At 40.7% G+C, this 24290-nt stretch overlaps 1 protein-coding gene across 1 annotated transcript; it reads right to left on the bottom strand.

Moving 5' to 3' along the window:
- Nucleotides 1–531: 531 nt before the first annotated feature.
- On the bottom strand, nucleotides 532–23083 carry SYNM (synemin). The gene is made up of 4 exons (XM_074917318.1): nucleotides 22298–23083; nucleotides 16132–16256; nucleotides 9467–9540; nucleotides 532–7994 (listed from the first exon to the last, which is right to left on the bottom strand). The coding sequence occupies exons 1-4, from the start codon at nucleotides 23081–23083 to the stop codon at nucleotides 4204–4206; spliced, it is 4776 nt and encodes a 1591-aa protein (XP_074773419.1). The 3' UTR covers nucleotides 532–4203.
- Nucleotides 23084–24290: the final 1207 nt, after the last annotated feature.

Below are 24290 nucleotides of genomic sequence, written 5' to 3'. Positions count from 1 at the left end.
CTGTGCTAAAGGCATGTTATTTTCATTACAAATAAAATTTGCTGTTAAAGAGAAAAATAAACACAGCACAGAGAGAGGTACCATTTATAAAAAGACATATATCCTTTTCTATTAAAGCTCTAAACATGCATAAAAACATTTTCTTTGCTAGAAAAGGGTAAAAGTTAAGACTTACTTTGGTCAAACCCCAGAATCCAAGGAAGACTATAATGCTGGCAACTTCTGCAGCTCCACCTTCTGTGTTGTTTTATACTCTGCCTCTCCTACTACCTGCTGTAGAATGCAAGAACCACTGCTTGTCCACCCACGTTGTGCGCAGTTGCAATAAATAATATTTTGCCATCATTTCTATTAACAATGTGAAAGAGCTATGCTTTTGCTGGAATGAAAATAATGTTCATTCTTTGAACTGAAATTAACTCATAGTCTGAAATGCCTTAGAGCAAGACATTTACAGACACGAAATCCTTTTTCTTTGACAATGTAGCCTTAAAAACATCAGACAGAAAGAAATAGAAACATCTGCATTGGTTTTGACTGTTTAATACTCAAGAGTGAAAAAGTGTAAAATCACAAAGCTTATACCACCACAAAAATGGAGTTTCATTACAAATGACCAAAACACAAGCTGCCTGCAAAGTTTCACACAGCTGACATCAAACAACCCAGTTTCAACATTCTTACCGTCTTTTTAAACACCTGCTTTTCACAAACATCGGTCAATGCAGAGTTCTAGGTCTGTCACACCCTTTTCTTTATATTCTATGCTCTATTTGCTTTCTAGACCAGTGGTTTACACATTTGGAAAACGGTGCCCCACTTCTTATCTATATCAGCATATAAATACATAGTTTTTACCCCCCCCCCCCAATTACTAATTATATTTTAAAAGCATTTTGTTTAATCCAAACTCAGCAGTAAAGTTCTTATTTGTATTTAATGAAAAGCACAACTTATATGAGTAAGCTTCAGAAGTGCATGCTGATTGAGGTTATATCACCAATCCTTTCAGCCATAGTTTATAATACTTAAGCAGAAAGTGATCATACAGTGTGAGTTAGTACATCAGACAGTAGGTTATATTTGCTTTTACTAGTAACGCATGTACCCATGGCCTGAATCTGCAAATGCACCCATTAGGCCTGCAGGATGCGACTGTCCACCTTAACTACATTTTTTTGCCTGAAGGTAGTATTATCCAAAACCTATCATTATATCAAAATGTCTCAGGTTGATGAGAACTAAATGGGAAATGAGCTGCTTAAACAAAGATTTTTAAAACTTAAACCTTTTTTACATGACATATCTTTGTTTACACAGCCTGAAATTATTCAGGCAAAGGAACTGTCCATATGTTTAAATGTTATGCTAATACACATTTCCAGTTCCCAACAATAAGCTAACGTTCCAATAGTTGATTAAAATCCTGTTCTTAAATAGAACGAAAGAAAGTACACAGAACAAATTTTTCCTTCCAGACAAACAAAATATATCTTGGTATAACCTACTACATCTGATAGTGATGTGTAAAAGAATTTTTAAAGAGCTGCAGTTGCCTCAGTGGAAACAATACAGATTGGTTTTTCCTCATTCAATGCTAAGGCCATCTACCTTTTATGATTCACTTGCTCCTTACTGGTTTATTCCTTCATCTGACATTATAATCCTCTGAGCAGGTGAAGGTAAGTGTTGGTATAGTTGTTCCTAAGAAGCACATCTGTCAAAGATTCCACAAGGTATCAATAAATGCGTTTGACCTTGTAGGTAGCTTTTTGTTGGTTACAGAATACATTTTCTGCAGATATTTATGTCTGTTTTACAGAGAATCTTTAAGTTTCCACTTAGAAAAAAAATTTGAGAAGACTAACACTGATTATTTTTAACTCTGTTTCTTATTACAGACCTGACTTCCTCCCTTATGCAGTTACTTAATACTTGAAGTACAGAATCTGATTGCTTGCAGTTAGGCATCTAGCTGGAAAATTCTGGCTTATACATGATTATTAAAATAAACACAGAGATGTTACCATCTTTAAAATTATAGGGTCAGCTAAGGAAACAAAAGTATAAGATGATATAAGTACTACAATTAATAGCACCCTAATTATAAATGGAAGCACAAGATCTTCTTTGAACACGTATCAATAATTAAAAAAATTATTATCCATTACACAGTGAACAGTATAAATGGGCTTAGCGTACATGTCTTTAGTGCTTCTACCCAACTCAGTTTCCTATGCATTTTCCAGCTGTTAGTTATACTTCCAATTTCAACAAAATGATTTCATAGTACATGATTGAAAAATATGCAGTCCCGAGTAGACTGGTACTCACACTTATACAAAATGAGGAAAATGTACAGAAAGTTTTGCAGTGCAGACAAACCTTTGAGTTAATCTTTGGAACATTAATAGCTTCGTACAGTTTCAAACTTAGTAACTAAGGCACACAACAATTAAACTGTCCCTTATCTGAAACAGCAAGATATGTCAGTCAGCATGGAGCTTCTCTTCAGCTTTGCATTTACATTCGTTTTATAAAGTAGCAGTCAGTTTTGAAAAATCTAGCTTCTGTTAATATTAAGGAATCTGAAAAGAGACTAGCCATGCCAGACTAAGATAGTTTAAGTCGATTCTAATATGGATTAACACACACAAAACTATGCTTACATAACCACAGAAAAAAAAATTCTGAGTCAGCAACCACCGGACTGGCACAATATTGCCATCCGGATACAGGTGTGTTTCTACCCTGCAGAGAAGGTGTGAGAGAGTGAGTGAGTGAGTGAGTGAATGTGTGTGTGTGTCTATGTAAAAATAGCAGCTTCTCGTGTGTGTATTTTATTTCTTATATGCATCCAGTATGGTATCTTCTTACCCCAGTGACAAAAATACGTTGGCTGCTATTTCTGCTTCTGCTAGCACTGCACAGTTTAGTACAGTTAGTGGTGCTGGCTTCTGATCTGGAATTTGAAGTCACTGAATTATACTCGCAAAGTTAAATTATGTCCTTCATTTAACCAATGTGCAATCCAGGTGAAGTTAGCTTATTTTCAGATAATTTAAGTAGAAACCAACTTTGGCCTGAGGCAAATGTTACAACAGAAAAAAAAAGAAAAAAGGAAAATTCAAATCTTAGGTTGGATTTGCAGGTCTAGTTATTGAAAAGGGCCTCTTCTCATTTGTAAACAAAGAAAGGATTATCTGGAAATTACTTGACACACAATGATCATGTGTCACCAATGCCATTCTTACATGTTTGCTTCAGAACAGAGCACATACTAGCTAATTTCACTATGTTGTGAAATTAGGCATTAAATAATCATGTTTGTCACTTCACACTTACCTGTAGCAATACCTAATATCAAGGTAACCCATATACTGCAAGATTAGTTTGTGTTATTAATGTACATATCCACTGAATCTGTAAAGAGTTCTCCTTACTTCAGTGCAAATACTATCCAGCCTATTTTTAAAATTCTTTTTAAAGATATTAAATGTACTACTATTTAACCATAAAAATCACTATTTCTCATTAGGAATACTCTGAGAAATTCAGTGTTACCTCTTTCTTCTTTGCACTGCATTCTAGCTATACAAATAATAACATTTTTGTCAATTCTTGCTATGCTTAGTTTGATCCTATAGAATCGTATTTATTTTTTATAGCTGTAATAACTGTATCTTAAAAGGTTTTCATTAGGTATTGCATATAAGTACACAGAAATAGAACTGAAAATCAGCTACCTACCACTCTCGTTAGTCTTATATTCTGTTATATTAGCTTGAAATTTAAATAGAATTGCTGAATATTTTAGTAACCAAGTACAATACAGTATTAAAAAAAAAGAAGGAATAGTCCTATTCAAGCACACACTTATTAATTGACCTGCTTCCTTTGAATTCTCCAGTAGCAAATTCCTGTCTCTACAGGTGGAAAAATCTGAAGTTACTGGACACAGGTCTCTGAGGAAAACATATTAATAGCATGATTTCTCTCCAAAATAAAATATCCAATAAAGTAAGAAGTGTGCTGAATAGGTAGAGACTTAGATTCAATACTTCTCAGTCCAGTATTAATAATCTAAATAGTTTGGGTGTTTCCCCATCCCTTTTTTCCTCTTTTTTTTTTTTTTTAAAAAAAAAGGGCTAATCAAAAATACGTATAAACAATTTACTAAGTAGACTTCATTAAAGTGTCCTTTCAGAACCACTGTCCATCATTATCATCATCATCTTCCTCCTCATGGTCCAGATAGAGAAGAGCAACTTTCTTTTCATCAGAAATAACTGATCTTTGGTCTACCATTCTTTGCAACTGTACAGTTTTATCAAAAAATGACTTTTCCACTACCTTTTCACCATGATCTTGAGAAAAACTGGGGAGAACGTAGCCTCTTCTTTCATTGTCATTTTCTACAGTCTGGTCACTTTCAACTTCAATCTGTGACTGACTAACAGAAGGGTCTTGCTTATTGGATATAAACATTCTTGGTTGCTGCTCTCCACTTTTTACTGTAGATATTCCACCCATATTGGAAACATCCATTTGAAAAGTAAAAGATGCTTCCTTCGATCCTACTTTAATATGCTTTACAGGTCTACTGCTCTCAGATGACTCTTTTGTTTGTGAAAGATCTTCCAGCGTTTCAGGAATAGGTCTTGTAAAGATTATTTGCTCAGTATGAGTTTCTACAGGACTTATTTTAACATGCCTGAAAGATCTACTGATATCTGAGCTTCCTTCTTTCTCTGAAAGATGTCCTGCTTTGTTAAAAAGCTCTGGAGTTTCAGAAACTGAGCCCTGATATATGATTTGTTCAGTGGTTTCAACTCCGACTTGACCTATTCTAACATGCTTTATTGAGCCTTCTGAAACAGTCTGGTCTTCCAATTCACTGATTTCTGTGTGCTCAGAGATGGGCCCTTGGTAGACAATTTTTTCCGCTGTCATAAACTCTTGAGGACCCATCTGAATGTGTCTGACTGAACTTTCTGTCGGTGAGAAGGCTCTAGTGTCACTGACCTCCACTTTACTCGAGATTGGTCCTTCAAAGATAACTTGCTCAGTATGAATCTCTTTTGGACCTAATCTAAAGTGTCTTATTGATCTGCTGAAATCCATAGACCCTTCTGTCTGAGAAAGATTACCTGAGCTATTGAGTTCCAGAGAGTCTGAAACAGGCCCTTCAAAAGAGACTTCTTCAGTTACTTGCCTTGATCCTACTGTGACATGTCTTGTGGACCTGTTCAAGTCTGTTGAAAACTTCTGGGAAAGATTTCCAGAATCAATCTCCTCTACAGTTGTAGTAATAGGGCCTGTATAAATTATTTCTTCCGTGGTTTGGATTTCTTTAGGACCCAGTTTAAAATGCTTCACAGATCGGCTAAATTCTGATGATCCTTCTTTCTGAAGAAGATCTTCTCTAGCACTGAGCTCCAGGGTTTCAGAACCAGGCCCTTCACGTACTAGCTGCTCAAATCTCTGAACTTGTGCTGGACCAACCTTAACATACCTTATGGATTTGGTCTCATCTGTTGATTGTGGCGAGTGAGAGGCCTCTCCAAAATCTGCAGTTTCCAAAACCGAACCGTCATAAATAACTTTTTCAGTTATATGATACCCTGCACCACTGCTGCTCCTCACTGTGGATGAGTGATAGACTTCTTGATCAGCCAAAGGAGTTTCACTGCAGGAAGAAACATCTGCCTTGCTTCTACCATCCACAGCTCGCTCTGAGCTCTGTTTTTTCAGGGAATGCAATGTTGCTTTCTCCTTCTCACTTGCAAGTACTTCATCAAGCTGAGCTACATCGAATTCATCAGTATTAAGGGTCTGTGAGAGATTGACTTCAGCAACGATTGTCACCAAGCCATCCTCCTCCATTTGATCAACTTTTTTGATATCAAATTCTAAGCTACTGGAGTCAGCTTGGCTTTCCTTTGTTAATGCAGAGAGCTCCTCTTTCACACTTTCTGGAAGACTGCCCTCCAACTGGTCCAAAGCTTCCTTCAACTGGTGTTTAGGATCCTTTGTTTCCTTTGATAAAAGCCCTTTTATTGAAGTCTGAAATTCATGGGGAATTTTAATTTCTTTTTCAATAACAATGGATTCAACATGTGATGTTTCAGCTTCAGGATGCTCTTTTAAAATATGGGCACTTGCTTCCTCCCCTATCACTTTATATGTTTCTTCTGGAGAGCTTACACCTTCATCTCTCTTACTTTGTGTGCCTTGCAAAAATTCATCTTGCCAAGAATACTTAATAGTTGATTCTTCTTCGATATGAATTTGCCCATATACTGAATCATCATCTTTTTCATTAATAATAGGATGATCATCAGGAACAGATACAAAATATTTTTGTTCAATAGGTGAGTCATCTTCCTCAGTTACTTCTTCCACATGAGTGAAACTCTCATGGTGTTGTTTCTTCTTTTTAACATCCTCATATGTGAACGTTATGTGTTCCTCCTCATCGCCATAACGCCTCTCTCTCTCAGGGAATGTATCTTCCACTTCCTCTACTTCAAAAGGTGTTGAAAAATCAGTCCTTTCATTAGCGGCATAATCCAGTGGCTCCTCTACAATCTCAACATTAACAGACATGTTCTTTCTGCTCTCGTTTCCTTTCAGGCCATGATGTACTATATTTTCTATCTCCTCTTTGGAAGGAGTTCCTGCAACACCCTCTCGAACCACTTTTCTAACATCCTGGTTTGATAGACCTCTTATGTCAGCTTCATCAGAAATATCTATGTTTTCTTGAACTTTGGATTGCACTGTGATCTCAGTCTTTATTTTCCCATCATCTGGTTGTTCTTTCTTATTCAAATAGGTCACTTTCTTGTCTGTTGATATTTGTGAACTAGAAGACTGTGTAAAACTTTTAAGAATGTCAGCAACAATATTCTCTGCTATATTTTCAGTTGACAGATTTGCCATTTTATTACTTCTGTCACTCATTTGCTCTTCATCTTTCAGACTCGATTCTGCTTCTGAAACACTAACTTGGTGAATTTCAGCAGGCTTAGTTCCATGGTCAACTGTTTCTCTTCCTATGGAAGTTTTAAAACCTTGTAACCTTATTTCTTTATTATTCTGAGATTCTTTATCAGGAGCTGGCATTTCAAGACTGATAGGTATCTCAATGACTCCTTTGCTTCTTGATTCCAAGGTCACATTTGTATCTTTTTTGGCTGATTCACTTTTCAAAGTTCTTGCATTAGAAATATCATGCCCTGTTAACTTCTGATTAACTACTTCCTCACGGATATATTTTTTCTGCTCAGCTTTCCTTCCAAAATCAACAGTTCTTTCTTCTCTAGAAGGTTTCTCATCCTTTGTTTGTTTCTCTGGCTTATCTTTTTCTTTCAGCAGAGATTTTTTCTCTTCAGTTGGTTTGCTGCCTCCTCTTTTTTTGTTTAGCGTAATCTGAGTTTCAGTTATGGTTTCTTCATATTTAGACGGTTTAAAACTGGTATTCATCTCATAAGCTGGAAATCTAGTGAAGCTTGGTTTTGTTCTTAGATTTTCAGAAATCCCTGGCTTTGTGTCAGGCTTGTGGTCCTTGTCTGATTTTTCAGCATGTGCTGATTCTTTGGAAAAAGATACTGTGGATGAAGTTGTAATTTCTGTTTTCTTCCTTTCTGGAATTGTCTTTTGCTGCATTTCAGTGTTTTTCCAGCTACTGTAGGCTGGAGTGAATGTTCTTAACTCTTTGTGGTCTGTTAGAATTCTTTCATCCTTTGTAACAGTTGTTGAAGGGTGATATATTGAACCAAGTATCTCTCTTCCAAAGGCTCTTCCACTAGCTGTTGTCTGTGATCCAGCCTGTGTTGACTGAGCGGAGTAACGTGCAGAACTGCTAGTATTTGTCACTGGAATTCTGTGTCTTCTGTCAGGCATCCTGATAGCTGGTGAAGCTTTATTTCTATTTCTTTCTTGGTAAGTAGAGTAAATATCTGTGTAGTTATATGAAGTGTTTATAACATCTGCAAAAAGAGCATAGGTAACCAAGCGTGAAAATAATGGCTTGTATCCAAAAATAATATAGAGGGCATGATCTAAGAAATTTTATACTAAATTTTTCAGAGAAATAATGACTTCATTTTCAGTGGAGCTTTGTAAAGGCATTCCTGTAGGTTTTGTGTGATAATTAAGTCTATGCATAAATTATATTAAAACTGAAAGCAAAGCTTTTTATTAAGTTGCAAATTCTTGCTAATTTTACCTGTTGTGAGCTACTGGGTATTATGGCATTTACATAAGAATTACATGTATTTATATTATTCATTTACATTCACAACTTCTTATTAAATAATGTATGCTAATATCCTAGGCTTGTTTTGCTTCATTAGTCAAAGGGGCCTGAAGTTCCTCAGTTCCTATTGAGAATTATTGGCATACCTGCCATCACATACTGGAAACTGAAAACACAAATACAGCCCTTCACAACCACAAGATACAGCAAGGTACAACAAGGGAGAGATATAAAGAACCTTTACATTGTCTGGCTCTAAGACCAACCAGCACTACACAACTAAAATCTCCTACTCCTAAAAAGCTAGCCATACCTCCTCTGACTTCTGATAGTGTTTCCTGGTCTGTGATAACCACAGAATATGCCTGAGAATTGTCTGCAAAAGCACTGGCTAGTCCAGATCAAAAACGTGCTAGGGACACTGCTAACAATTTAACAGCACAGGCAATTCTATGTGAGCGTTTAAGCTTAGGCCCTAGTCTGTTTAATTTATACTACAGACACAGCCTTCAAATCTCTTCTGGGACTACTGTCTATGATAGTCTGATGATTTTAAGACCTCACATTGTTAAACTCAGGAGTATCATCAAGAGTAATTCTGTTATTAATTACAATGACCATAGCAGTCAGATCAAAGGTCCATCTTATCTGTTATCTTGTTTACAGCAACCAACAGTAGATACATAAGGAAGAGTATAAGAACAGGGCAAGTAAATAGTGATACTTCCCTGGTATACTCTCACAGCCTCCAGAGATTTGCAGCTCCTAAGATAGAAATGGTATCTTTATGTTTAATAAGTCTTTGATTTTTCTTTTATTACTCTGCTAAAATTCCTCTTTAAACCCATATAAACTTAATAACACTCACAATGCCTCATGATGATGAATTCCATGGTTTTAACTACATGTTGTGTTAAATACCTCTTGCATTATACGTCAAAACTCTCTTAAGACCTATGGGCATCCAACAGTTCTTGCACTGTTAGAGCTATGAAGTCCCTACTTAAAAATCGTAACTCAGGTGGAGAAGGTATCTCACATAGAATAGCACCATGTTGATTTAAGATATTAACACTCAAAACCAATTCAATATTCGCTTTGCAATACACTCATAAAAAGTGTTCTTCATTAATACTATAACACAATAGTTTCCAGTTATATTTAATTTCATTCAACATTCATCTTTTAATATTCATTTTTTACCTTGAGGCAATCTCCCTGTGTGCTGATCTCTCCATGTAATAATCCACTGGTTGCTCTCGCCTTCTAACAAAGCTCTGTAAAACACATGAAAAGGTATTCCATTAAAATATTTGGAAGGATAATAATATTTAACATTTATAAGTCCTACAAACTGAAACAATTACCCTGCAGTTGGGTCAGATCTGAGTGCTTTTCACACCCCATATTTTTATTACTGGGAAAGAGAAATCCTTAGTATCTTCCAGACTCTTAGTCAGAGTCCAGTTCATGAGAACAATGCAATAATCTTACAGTAGTTGACAGCAGCAGACACAGTACAGTTTTAGACCAAATCTTCCCCCATTAGCCAATGTACTGCTTCCTGACATGGACAAGGTCCACTGATTTCCACTATGGAATCATACAAGCTAGCAATTTTTTCCAGAACAATGAACTTGTAACAGAGTTAGGAGAAAACAAAGCCACACAAAACTGAACAGATATTCAGTATTTTTTCTCAGAGAAACACATGGAGATGTTTTATAAAGAAAAGGCAAAAATGAAAAAAAAATATACTTGCAAGCAAATAGCAGTGTTCCTGCTGGTAACGTAGTACTAAAGGTGTTGTTGAAGTGTGATATATGAGGGAACTGGTAGAGCCAGGATTTGTAAGTTTTACCCTTTCAAAATTAAAACTGAAGGAAAATATTACTTATAATGTCAAACACTGGCTAGTGCTGGAGGAAACAACTTTCAGTATTAAAGTAACTATTATTAGTTCCTGTTCAACTGGAAATCAACACAAAGTATTTTACAACAGTGGACTAGGAAAAATCTTTGTGACAAACTGCTTGGTTTCTTTTAAAGACATCTCTTGTTTGTCCCTCTGTTCCTCAGCCTTCTATTCATTCTTTTTTTTTTGCAGTGACTCTCTAATAGCATCCACCTTTGCAGGGCCACAAGCTACATTACCCCCCCAAAAGTGCTCAACTGCAGCATTCTGGTGCAACAGCCTAGAAATTCTACGGCAGGTTCTTTCAATATGCAATGGAATGCCATAATTAGTATGGTAACTTCAGTGTTTTTATATTCACGTCTGCTAGCGAGATACCAGTTTCATCATTTTCCAGTTTTGGAAATGCCGGATGTTTTGCACTGATAACATACAGCTGCACCATAAAAGTTGTCAAGAGTAAGTCTGGAGGGTTATGATAGCCAAGGCTTCTGACTCCCTAGGGGCGGAGTTGAAAGCAATTTAGGATTGTGGTAAAAAGACATTTACTGGGCATTTCTGTCAAAATTAACAAAGCAGGCATTTTAAATGTCACCTGTAGATTTCACACTTCACATGACTGATCACTTCAAACATTATATGCTTCTTTTGATTTCTGACTGCCTCTAGATTCACTAGGGCAATACTACATCAGCAAATTGTCATTAGCAAGGTTTTCTTTGCAACTGTAGATTTGCCTAGATTCAGGAGAAAAGCCAGGTTAAAATTACCTAACATATTTAGAGGTCACTTTCTCCCTTTAAAACAGGTTCAGATGGACACCTTTATTTCTATTTTGTTATTAAAAAAAAAAAAAAAAAGTAAAAGCAAGTTATCTTCATGTTAAGAGAGGCTTTATAGGAATTACATGACTTCAACACGTAATAGAGAATGTTCCCAAGACCAAACATCTGATCTGACGAAGCTAGTGAATACAAAACAAATTGCTCTGATAGACATGCCCTAGAGAAGCTGGTAGTGATGCTGCAGCAACTTATCAAGGAGATAGCAATGAAAGCGTTAACCATGACGAAGGAAACTAGGAATGTGGGTAGTTTGACTAAGGATTTCTGGCTGCTGTTAAAACAACAGTTGTTCGGTTGCTGCAGCAACATATGAAGTCACTAAAAATAAGTTCCAAGAGGTAACTGTATATGGCAAAGGGCAACAGCACACAGAAAAGCTGGATCTGAAATATTACTACTGAAAATACTTTGTATTTGAAAACGGAAAGCAAAGCTTCGTCAAACCTCTATGAAGCTGGACAGTGAATCAGGGTTTTACTGTACACAGACTGTAGTATGTATGTTCTCAAGCTTATCAGATAAACAAAAAAATGTTAAACTGATTTTGGCTTAATAAACTAGCATGAGAAACTGTAGCATAATGTACTGAGCACTGACTTAGAAGCCAGCAAACTCAGGTTATGTTCCTCAGCTTGACCATAGCTTCAGTTTATGCAAGTCATTTTGCTTCTCTCTTCTCTCACATCCTTTCCTAATACTAATCATTTAAACTATAAACTCTTTGTGGTAAGGACTGCTTTCAAACTTAAAAGTGCCTGAAAAATAGGGTGTTAGTCTCAACTGTATGAACTCTTAAGTATTCACAGTAATAACAGAAAACATTCCTCCAAGCAGCACTCTTATAAAAAATAACCATGTCAGCTACTTCCTGGAAATCCAATCCCAAATGACATGTACACACATTGTGTTAAGTGTTGCCAGAAAATATTCCAACTGCACCTTTAACTCATCTCATTCTTAATGTCATTCATTTAAAGGTAGAAGCCACATGCTAGTCAGCCCCAAGCCATGTAGTGTGCTGGATGACAACAGAAATAACTAGTCCATGAAAGCAGGTGGATGAGATAAACTGGCTGGGGTGGGGAGAGAGGAGTTACCAAAAAACAAAAGGATGTGGTGCAAATGTTATGGTTATTCACAACAGTAATGACTTTAACTACAGAAACCCAAAATCTCAAATGGGGGCAGTTAGTCAAGAGGCCATAAAATTTCATCCTCTCTATCCTGGGTATTTGGTAAGGAGTTAAAAAATAAACCCTTCCTGGAAGTGGAATGGAAGAAGCATTTTTAGGGTAACCATCAGGGGATGTTACAGACAGCAACTGTGTGAAGAACAGCAGGTAACTGCATGTTAAATTCCCTAGGTGTAGAAAACTCAGAATGTTCTCAAAACACAAACAAGAATAGGGCATATCTGATGGTACAAGTTGTAAACAGGAAATATGGAATCTCACTGAAAAAGCTGTGGCGTGTAGCCGAGAAGGCATTAATGTTGGTGATAATTCTTGAGAGGAAGGCATGGAAAGGGTCAGAGGAACTGTTGATGGAAGAAATCAGCTGAAGGAGGATTGGAAAGTATGCCTGACAAGTGTATTAAGAGATCCTGACAATGACCATGACAAACAAAGGAGGGGGAAAAAAAAAAAAAAAAAAAAAGAAAAACGAAATAAAAGCTTTGTAGCCTCCACTGCTTCAAAATGCAAAGTGCTAACCTAAAACAGAACATCTGCATGACACTAGGATTTCAAAGGTACATCTTTTACCCTTCAACAACAACGTATTTTACAGAGGGCAGAAAAACTACTGAAACCTACGGCAGAGGCTCTGGGCAGCTTCTGCTATTTGAAGAGAAGCTTCTGGTAGCTGAGGAGAAAGACTTGATAGTAACTCTGATCCTAGTCATATTTTCTACCTCCTTTTAAAATTATGTGTCTTAGTGAATAATTCACCACTCCTCTCTGGAAGTAAAACTTAGGCATAGTCTAAGTAGTTGTGGTTTTGCAGGGTTCCAAGAACACATAACAAAACTGTAAGACACTTGAAAAACATTTACTTCAACACTGGTGAAAAAGGATTGGGAGTGAAGATTCCCATGAGGTATAACTTCATAAAGCCACATAAGACATATTTCACTTCCTAAGTGGGCATCAGCTGCCAGAGCAGGAAGGGTGAGTAGAATCAGAGAGGAAGTACACTTGGTCCCTGGGGAAGGGTGTTCCTTGCAACAGTGATGGTTCTTGCCAGCCCAGGAGCAATGTTGCCTAACTGAAAAAACTGGCTTTAAAACAGGAGCTGTAGGAGTTGTAAACCAAAGAAAATACAGTGTGGGAGGTACAAAGAAAACACAAAGAAGTCGACCAGATACCACACCCTTAACCTATAATGCCAGGAGGAGATGAGGTGCCAAGGCTTTCATGGAAACGTCTCAATGGAAAAATCAGGATGTTGAACAAAGTGCAGATAGGTGCTTTTTGTTTCCAATATGCATAAGCAAGGGTATATGCCAGTATCCTTCATGAAAAAAAAACGAACCTGGCTTCACATGCCCTGGTTACCACAGATTAAAAATGTGGGAGAGGAGCAGAATTTGAAAAACTACATGGGTGAGCAGTCCAGAATTCTCCTACTAGTGGATCCATACTGAATCCCTCCCACAGCAGTGTTGATAAAGGCATACAGTTGGGAAGGCATTATTTTTTTAAGTGAAGGGAGAATAAGAAGACAAAACAAATAGGTAAAACTGCATAAATGTAAAAATAAAAATCAAAACAATCACTTTTCAGATTCTGATACTCTAAAAGAATTTTGTTTGCAGGCATTAGCATGTTTTCTGATCTGTAGCAAGGCCCATTCCTCTGCTTCCATCTGTAGATCTGTTTCAAAAGGAGGATGCTCATTTGACCACTGAAGTCTGCCATGCCAACGCAACCAGTGACACAAGTTGCATTCACTACAATCAGATAAAGAAACCCTACAAGTTAAGGAGCTTCTCAACTGGACAACACCACATGCTGCAGCTGATGCTGAATTGTTCTCCTTTCATTAAGAAGGGCAGGGGATCCTTAGACAAACCAATACTGCTCAGATGATCAGTGATAGGACCTTGGGAGAAGTTCCAAAATTTAATGGGCTTACAGGGTTTTGCAGAGCAGAAGCACTGACAGTTCACATATTAACGAAAATCATGTCCAAACAACTAAATATCTGGGCATTATCCTTTCTACTTCTGGATGAATACTAATCATCAAAACAATTCTGATAATTCTGTTATTGTGAAAGTGCTAATCCCCTTTTGCAGATGACTAAACCGAGGGAGAAAGTTTAAGTGGCAACAGTAAAAGTCAACATCAGAGCTAGGATTAAATTCAGAAGAATCATGTTTTAGCAAAGTTAAAAGAATTAACGCAGGTAAGGACTGCAACTGGCTACCATTTCCACAGTTTCTTTCCTACTAGTAATGCTCCAGACACTACTGGTTTTCCAAGGATCACAGGGATCCCACTCCACCAATAAACATCCAGGTACTGTTGCTCACCAACTGACTGCAAATTACTTGTCCCACATACTGCTTGTGATTTGATCTTGTCCAGAAGCCAGCTTGGTCTGTACCTCATAGCACACAACACTCAAGCCATCTTGAACAGATCATTTTTGTTCTTTGATGGACTACAGACATCCTTTGCTCACTAGTCTGTTATCATGCTACTCAGAAGTTATTCCTTCAAGCTTCTCATTTTCAGTTTTGCAACTACAATTAAATTTGATATTTATCAGTGGATTGCTCTAGTCTTCCACCCATAATTCAGCTGGTGCCATCTTTATCCAGACTTAGATGCTTATTGGTTCACAGCAACGCAGGTTGAATATGAATAAGGCACACAATATAGACAAGCTAATGACTGAGGCATACTCCTTAAAGAGAATACAAAAGTAGGCTGCCATTAAATTTTTTCTGCTTTGCTCAATAAGAATTACAGTAAGTATCTGAAGATCAATATCTCAATGAAATTTACTGAAAATATTGTGCTAGATGTAGAAAAAAACCATGATCTTTTCAATAAGGTGGTATCTTCCTCTAGTTTTGGTTTGTTTTGTGGTTTTTTCCTTCCGAATCACTTTTATGTCCTGTGCCAACTGATACATCATGATTCTCCAGACAGAATTACTCTGGCTTTTCAACCCCACAGCTACTATATGGCTAGAGAGATATACAGTACTGAAGATTCATTAGCAGTATCTCACACTTGATCCAAACATGTTTCCATAACAAACCAAGAATGGAGAAAGCCAGGATTTAATCAGACTGACTTTTCTGTTATCTTCCCACTATCCTACAACTGAAACAAGAATGGGGAACTTACTCCTTGTATTGATGCTGCAGATGGACACTAATCAACATATTTAAACAGTGAAATGTGCCCCATGTAAGTTGACAGATGGCAACTACACTACCTCATGTTTTATTGATTGCAGTTTAGGGATATTGGCTCCTCAGAGCTTGTAATCAAATATTGCATCAACAGTTTACATCAATTTGGTATCAACTTGACCAGGACTAAAAAGGTTTCTTACATATCACTATATTTGTACTAAGTTAACAGGATTCCTATGGATTATATTGGCTTCTCTAATATGCTGTTCTGGGGACAGAGGAATAGAATGAATTACTACAGTAATAGTAATATAGAGATAGTTTTGCTCGAGTGATCAAATTCCAGTCACCTCTGCCCACTGGTAATTCTTATCAGCATTACTAATGAATAACGGTATTTTACTACTCTTACAGTTTTCCCAGAGATCTCAGACAACTCCACATGTATTAGCAGCCTTCTGAAGGGGTGTTATCTTCCTTTCACAGACAGCACAGTTCAGTTAAATGGCATCGTGACCCATGTCACAGCACAAGCCAACAGCAAGCTAAAAACTGATATTAGGGGTCCATTCACTCTATTTAACAAACTGTGATATACACAATGAGTCTTCATCTGAGACTCTAAAAGTAGCTGTCTAATTTAAATGCTGGAAAGAGGATGAATGGGGCTCCTGTATCTATAAAAAGTGATTTAAATTATCCTCCGATTAGACAGGAGTGTGACTGCAGTTCTTACCTATAGGTTTCAATTTCAAGGATGAGGCCTGCTTTCACTTGCAGTAGCTCTTGATAGTCCTTCAGGTAATCTGTGATCGACATGGTCAGGAACTGCTTTTCTTCTTCTAGGGCATCGATTATTCTCTAAACAGAAATATTGATTTTTAGTTTTGAACCAACATAAAAATCTGTACACTTCATTGCCTAATAACTTAAAACTTTTAATTATAAAAGAATAATCTGAGAGAATAAATCAATACATTCCATCACTTCAAAAACCATAACAAATCAGCTCTACGACCTCCCAACATACAATCTGAAATACATTGTTACTGAAGCAGAGTTTTATGCTAAGACTTCATTTTATGCCTTACTAGGCTAGTTAAATATTTCAGTAAAACCCATTCAGATGGCCTGTACGAAAGTTATCAAGTATACATAGCAGGGAAAAATATACTCCTTTATAAATGTGACTTAAATGTGATTAATTTTGTTGTTTTAAGAGCATAGATGTGCATGCTTAAATCATACCTGAGATCAGGAATTTCAGCGATTACTTTGCTACGAGAACCTGGCCTATTTATCAGTGTTTCCAGTTCCATAGATATGTGGGTCCAAATCACATGGATTCTAGCATCTGGAGACACTCATAGTGCCTAGAAGGTGAAAGATAAACCTCCAGAGGTTCCTTCGAGCCATGTTTTCTACAATATTTGGACACCTCTCGTAGTCCACCCAGCTTTGTCCTAACTGATATTCAGAATATATACAATGGATTGCCAATTTTCAACTTGATAATTAATTATAACTTTGTACCTTTATAGGGGGGGTTCTGTGTGGGAGGAGTGTTATTTATATGACACTCGCAAATCACTTGAGAGCAGCAGCACTGATGAGACAGTAGGTAAGGCCTGCCCCACCTTTCTTTAACAAGTTTTAGACATGGAGAACGGGACTGATGAGCAGAAAGACCGAAGTCCAAAATGGTCTAGATTTGAACATGCTCTGAAACACTAAATGGAAGACTAAGTACTGAATAGCCATACAGAAAAAGCAAGGAAGACTTATGCAACAGAACATTAAGACTTGATTTAGATCAAGACAACTGACCCAGGCTCTTGAAAAGAACATTGCAGAAAGCAAGTGCTTTAATCACTGGTGTTACCTCTCACATGAAGGGCAAATTGCTATCTACACAAAATTAAGCCCTCCCCTGATAACTGAGAGGAGCTTCTTCAGTACAGATTCAGAACTGGAAGTATCACTATTAGCGTGGTTCTTAATGGCTTCTGCGCTGTGGATAGAATCTACTAACCCAGATCAGTCCTCCTCAGCCATCAGACTGATGCTAACTGAAATAGATTACACTTTGTTCAGGGGTCTGGGGAGACAGAAATTAAATCTCAGCAAAGGTCTCATTCTGTTTTGTTCATATCACTCTGCAAGGACACTGAACTGTCATTTACAGAGCAAAATCTCATACACGTGTACAACACTGAACAGGAATTCATGACAGCTGTGCAATACAAACTGGAAAATCAAGACACTGATAGTCTAGTTTAGGAAAAAGGAATCAAAACACAGCATTTATATGCAGCAAGTGTTCAAGTATCACAGTATGAGCAATAGCATAAAAATGAAGGTATGGCAGGGGACTCCCCAGATTGGTTAATGCCAGTATGAAATTCTAGGCAGAAGTAAGGTTTAAGAACTAAAAATATAAAGTGCTGGCATTTCAAACATTAATAGTCTTTTTTATTTTCTTTTTTAAGTAAAAGTAAAAAGAAAGCTTTATGAAGGAAGCTGCCTGTATCTTTATATACATGTGGGTATTTCTATTTCTTTATTTACATTTACAAGTTGTTAAATGATTACCCTGATGTTTTCTTTGACATGACAAACCTTGTCTACAGTCTTCAGTGTACCTGTAATTCCCTTTTTGTGGCAGAGGACAGATCATAGTCACATATCTGAATAAGCACTATCATCCATCCAACAGCCTCATCCAGACTGCAGTGGAGGAAATGTCCTGCTCGCTGCTGTTCGTGGCCGTACAGAACTGCTGACCTTTAGTGGATCTGAGGCAACAATCCTGTTCAAGAACTGACACACTGGAAAATCCCAAGATGAGAAGGGAAGAAGAGTGCCAGGCCCTGCTTTTAAAATAAAAAGGCTATCAAGCACGAATGGACAGGGTGTTGACAGAACCAGTGGAGTGAGCAAAAGGAGCAAAAGACAAGACAGACTGGATCTCTCTGAGACCAACCTCTCAGGGTGGTAAGAGCTCTGATACAAAACATGAAGAGATTCAGGTGTTGCCTTCCCAGTTAAGTGTGGAGGCTAACCTATACATGTGCATGCATATGTTAAAAAGAACTTCACAATTGGTCTTGCTGCAGTCCCAGAAGAATCTATATGGGGAATCTGTACACTGGACTACAGAGTGTGTGGAGCTCCGGAAGACTGGGGATATTCACACCTATTATATTATATATATTCACACAGGAACTCCAGTCCCTCACCCCCAAGGTCTGCAGTCTGGCTTTGAAAAGCCACCAAGATTCTACCCAATGGATCTGGAAAGTACTCAGGATCCAAACATTTGAGTTAATGATTACCATAAGGGGCTATGTAACTCAGCCCACTGTGTAATAATTCCAAAGGAATTCATTCCAACAGGAGCAGACATTGTATGGACTGGATGGCAGAGAGCCACTCATCTAGCCCTCCAGTCACTGATGGTTAAACATAATGCAGAGGACAATTGGTCTTAGGTCCTGTTTCCAAACATGCCAAAAAGCACTTTGGCAAAGTTCAGGAGATTGCAAGCCAACAAACTTCCATTCTGCAAAAGGTAGCCTGTATTGTTGCAGCTGTGTTTGCTTCACACAGGACTTTTCTGGAATAACCTGTTTCTCAACCCCATCAGTCCCATGGCCCCCCAAAATCCCAGTGATGTCCTGCTAGAACTAACTGAGCAGAAGTGATTTTCTCACCCTTCAGATGTTCCTTTCCAAGCAGCAGTGGGAAATTTTAGAAGGGCAGTAGGGGAAAAAGAATTTACTTGGGTTGTCCAAGCTGCACCTACTCAGGGAAGAGAGGATTCCAGGCTCCAGCCCTTTCCATCTGGTACTATTTACTGATCCCAGGGCTCATTCAGCAGCTCAGCAGGGGAGGAACTGACGCTCTGCGCTTAGCTGGCTAGAAACTGGTACACAAAAAAATGCACATGACATTTATATTATATGTTCATTTGACAAGATGTTTTCTTCTTTGGAGCTCACAACACTGATGCAGGAACCGATCCTAAACCCACCGTATTAATAAAAAATACCTGCCTCGTTTCAAAGCAGCAGGATGAGCCATGGCCATTTTTACGCCTCAAAAAGACAGGGCTTTCTCAAATCACTGAGAGTTTTTGCTTAAGTGTTGTCACACCACACAGCTAAAATTATGTAAGAGACCTACTGAGTTCACCCCTTTAGCACTCGGGACAAGTGAAAGTTTTCCAAACGATGTAATGATTTACAGCTTGCCTGGTTCCGCTAAATTATAATTCCAAATGCATATTTCTATTTAACATTGCTGAAAGCTTTAGCAAGGATAAGGACAGTGCAGGAGGCAAAGATGGACATATAAGGCAACTGGAAGATATATGGAAAATCTGAGTAAATCTAATTGCCACTGCAGCTACAATGAACAATAATCACTTGACTTAAAACTGTACATACATATAATTTCTATGTGACATTTTACAATAAATAAGCATGGAATAGATGCTCTTTAAAGAGTAGTTTAAAATCCATGCAGAACATTCACCAGTATAAGAAATCATGAGGGAATTAAAAAAGCTTTGATCACAAGAACAAAACCTAAAACAGCTGCTTCTACACATTCTGTAATTTTTCTTCCTGGATGTGAGAAAAAGCTATTTTCTTTCTCACATATAGTAGACTGGCTGCTGGAAAAGGCCATTTCATTAGAAACCAAGTATTTTCAGTATGAAACTGTTCAGAAGTTACAAACCTTATGATATCATTTTCAGAGTTTAAGTATTATCTAGATATATATTCAAAGATAAGACAGCTCACATGTTTTCAGGTTGGCTATCAAAGCACTTGTTTCTTCTTGTATTACTAAGCTTTGAAGCTATTGTTCCTGTAAAATCCAAAGCATGCCAAATGCTCGTGAGAATAAACCAGAAGTTTTTTATGTTGGTATCAATAACAATCCATTTTTGAGTATTTAATCGGGACAATTCAAGGGCATGCGTTGATTTTGATTATCTGACTTTACAACAGGCTGTCTCCACTTGCTCTTCTGAATAAAATTCTTTAAAAATACAAACATACAGAGACAACACACTGGTATAAATATACCTTAGTAAGTTGAAAGAAAGAGTCTGGGATCCACACCTGTTCTAACTGGCTTTAGAAAAAAAACTTGTAGCATGAATAATGACATATACAAAATGCTCTTGTTAAAATAACACCATACTTAAAGGTTTCCAGTTTGAGCAATGATGATGGAAGAGCAATGACATTTTCATTATAAATCCCTAACAACAAATATAGATAGCAAGGAGGACATATTTTTGGAAATCAAAGTAACTAGTTATTAGTAGGTTTATGTACATTTATAGAAACTTATGCACCTTTAAAAATAGAGAAAAAAAAGGTTTTTTCTTTACATTTTCACCTGGCTTTGACTGATGGATAGAACTAATTATAGTGAGAGATTTATATATAACACCTTCTTCTAAAGCTTTGGAAACTTTTACATACATGATTGGAAGAACAAGCTGTCCTGTCAAAAATGAAAAATAAAAATTTATTTGAAAGTTAAAAGCCATTCTGATTACTTCTTACATACCTAATCTGCCTCACTTCACAGCATCTGCAAACTATGCAACTTGCAAACAATCTAGCAACGTATGAAAACCAGACACACAGCAACAGGTCCCAGTCCTCTCCCAGTTGCCAGCATCTCCATAATCTACCGCGGCTGCTGGACACAACGTGACCATTAGCACACGGGGTTCAGACAAACAACCGCGCTCCAGCAGAGTGTTAATGAAAGGTCTAACAATGAACAAAAGAAGTATTGCCCTGAGGAAATTGATCGATGGTCTGGATGATCTAATATGTCCTCTCCACTCTAAACCCAATGAACTGATGTTTTGCTGTTCCAGCAGCTGCTGGTCTGCCCACACGCGCAGGGCGATTATACGTCGTTACACCAAACGTTATGCTGACCACAACCAAGATCTCAGCTACAGCTGCTATAACCCTCTGTTTAACACCACCAACCATCCACCTCGAACAGATACTAGTCACCTACATTGTTGATGTTTTATTTCAAAAAATCCCCACTCTGCTCACTGCCTGTAGCACAGTAATGAGTCTTTCTGCCCTTAAACAAGTAAGAGTTTCCTTCACTACGCTGGGGCCCACAAGCCCTTCTCCAGGCTCAGGGTGCACAGGAGTGTGTATGAAGCTGCAAGAAAATTCAGATCATTTCTCTGATCACGACGGGTCACCCTCAAGTCTCATGCTAGAAGGGAAGTGTCGTGTCCCACTGCACGGGGTCTCGGTTCGTCTGCTCCCGGGGACTGGTCGTGTCCCGGGTGCTCAGGCCAACCCGAGCAGGAGCCCTGGCAAGCCTGAGCGCCAGCTCCATGCTCTTGGGCACTTGCCGAGGGCAGGACGGGGAGGGAGCACCTGTCACCGGGAAGATGTCCTTGGGGTCACCGTCTCCCTTTCGATTCCCACCCTTCACACCCAGCTCTCCCCGAAGGGAGCAGCAGGTCTCAAAGGGACTCCCTGCTCCACCCAGAAAAGGGCTGAGCAGCAACAAGCTCTTGCCGAGCACCTTCTCTTCCAGGCTGGGGAAATCCTACTGCGGGGAGGCGAAGTGGGCCGAGGAACCCTCGAGAGGTTCGGGCACTTCCCGCAGCAGCGGGAGCAGGAGGGATGGGAGTTGGTCTCCGGGTGCGGAGAGCCAGGGTCATGGGAAATAGGACTCACAGCCCACGATGGGCCAGAACTGAAGGAAAAAAGCGAGTGGGAGGGCGGAAGGAGACTCAGAGGAGCGCCAGAACAAGCACCGGAGGGTGGGGAGGACGCGTCAGGGCGAAGAGGGCTGAGAGAGCCCCGGGACCGGCCCGCGGGGGCACCGCCACGCACCTGGTACTCCTCCACCTCGGCGCCGTGGCGGTCCTGCAAGGCGAGCAGCTCCTGCTCCAGCCGCTGCCGCAGCCCGCACAGCTCCTGGCCTTGGCGGTGCAGGTCCTCCAGGTGCTGGCGGCACTGCCGGCTCTCCTCCCGCAGCAGCTCCAGGTCCTCCCGGCTCCGCTGCGCCTCCTGCTCCTGCAGCACCTGGATCTGCTCCTGGTAGCGCAGCAGGGTCTCCCGGCAGCTCTGGCTGAGCAGCATCTCGTAGGTCTCCTCCAGCTCCTCCAGGCTCAGCCCGGCCAAGGGCGGCGGCAAGGCGGCCAGGTCCAGCCGCAGCTCCCGCATCTCCGCCGCCTCCCGCCGCTGTCGCTCCGCCAGGTGCCCGTGCTCGGCCCGCAGCTGCAGCAGCAGCTCCTCCAGGGCCACGCACTCGCCCCGCAGCCGCTCCAGCAGCTCCCGCTGCCCGGCCAGCTCGGGCTCCAGCCGCCGCCGCATCGCCAGCACCTCGGCGCCCAGCACCTGCAGCTGCTCCAGCTCCCGCCGCAGCCCGTCCCGCTCCAGCTCCGCCTCCAGCTTAGCTCGACTCAGCTCCTCCAGCTGCATCCGCAGCCAGGCCAGCTCCTGCTCGGGCACCCGCAGCCCGATCAGCTCCTGCTCCCGCAGCTCCGCCAGCTCCCGCGCCAGAAAGCGGTTCTCCTCCTCCAGCTCCCGCACCCGGGCCACGAAGACCCGCAGCCGGGCGTTGAGCTCCTGTAGCTCCCTCTTCTCGTCCCATCCCGCTTCCCAGCGCCGCCACATCTTGCCCGGGACGCGGGATCGGAGCCGCGGTGGCTCCCGGAGCTGCGCAGCCGCCGCGGGGCTCTGCGGGACCCTGCGCGCCGCTCCCGCCGCCCGCCCGGGCCGGCCCCGCCCCGCCCCGCCCCGCCAGGCCCCGCCCTGGGCCCGCCCCGACGGGCCCCGCCCCCGCCGGGCCCCGCCCCGCCGCCGCGCCGCGGCCCTGCGGCGCCCCCTGCCGGGCTCCCGGCGCCTCCCGCCGAGCGGCGCCGAGGGGGAAGCCAAAGCCCCGCTTAGGGGAGCAAAGCGCCGCTTAGCACCGCTCTCACGAAAAGCCTCCCTCGGCATCCTTGTCCTCCCTTCCCGCGGCGTGCGGCCATACCGGCTAAAGCTCAGCCCGCTTTTCCACCCCTGCGCCCTGGGAACTCCGCTCCTCAGGGCGCGTTTCGCTCTGCGATCCATCTGCTGCCGTTACTGCAGGGCGGCTGGGCTTAAGTTAATATAAAGTGTCAAATGCCATTTTAGAACGCCACTTTTAAGTTGAGGAAGCCACTGAAATGCCTCCAGTTTTGAGGCACTTGTGTCACAGTTCATAAAGCCTTTGCACAACAGAAAAGCATCCCGCCTCCCGGGCGGAGCGCACGGCAGCGGCGCCCGCAGCCAGCGCGTCCCTGTGCCCGATTCCCCTCCGCCTTGCTTTGCACCGTACAGGGGCTGCATCCAGAGAAGTCCTTGCATTGACTGCACTGGGACTGGCTCTGCACGAGCTGCTCAGCAAGGAGGCAGTGAAGCATCACGCCCTGTATTACCTACCAAATGAGACAAAAAGATGAGGAGTGACTCATTTCAACCTTTTTCATCTCCCCTGGCATTCTTTCCTTCTCTCTCTCAGGCACACACACATTTAAATTTCACCCAGTGCTGCAGCATGGGGAGTTCTGCAGAGATTTGCTGCTTCGTATAAGGCAGCACAGCTCCCATCTCTGCATTTACTCCTCAGGACCTCTCCCAACTAAAGCTCACACAGGGAAAGGACTGGTATTTGGCACAAGCCCTGCAAAGCTGGGATCGGGGCACAGATGCACCACACCAATCTGCTCTGGGCACCACACTCCCTTCTCTGCTCTGTCCCATCCTTCCTGCAGCCTTGCACCTCAGCACCACATCCCCCTGCTGTCAGAAAGGCCAGATTTTGGCTGGTTCTGTGCTCTCTGCTGAGTAAATTTCCTTC

This window comes from Athene noctua, chromosome 13 (genome assembly GCF_965140245.1).
Source record: "Athene noctua chromosome 13, bAthNoc1.hap1.1, whole genome shotgun sequence".
Lineage (NCBI taxonomy): Eukaryota > Metazoa > Chordata > Aves > Strigiformes > Strigidae > Athene > Athene noctua.
Note: the sequence above shows the minus strand (reverse complement) of the source record. Positions and strands in the feature narration are given on the sequence as shown.

Excerpts from the sequence above, each read along its gene's own strand:
- SYNM (XM_074917318.1), bottom strand. The coding sequence starts at position 23,083 with ATGTGGCGGCGCTGGGAAGCGGGATGGGACGAGAAGAGGGAGCTACAG. Across the intron at positions 16,257-22,297 it reads CCGAGGTGGAGGAGTACCAG|AGAATAATCGATGCCCTAGA; the intron begins GTGCGTGGCGGT and ends ATTTCTGTTTAG. Across the intron at positions 7,995-9,466 it reads CACAGGGAGATTGCCTCAAG|ATGTTATAAACACTTCATAT; the intron begins GTAAAAAATGAA and ends CTCTTTTTGCAG.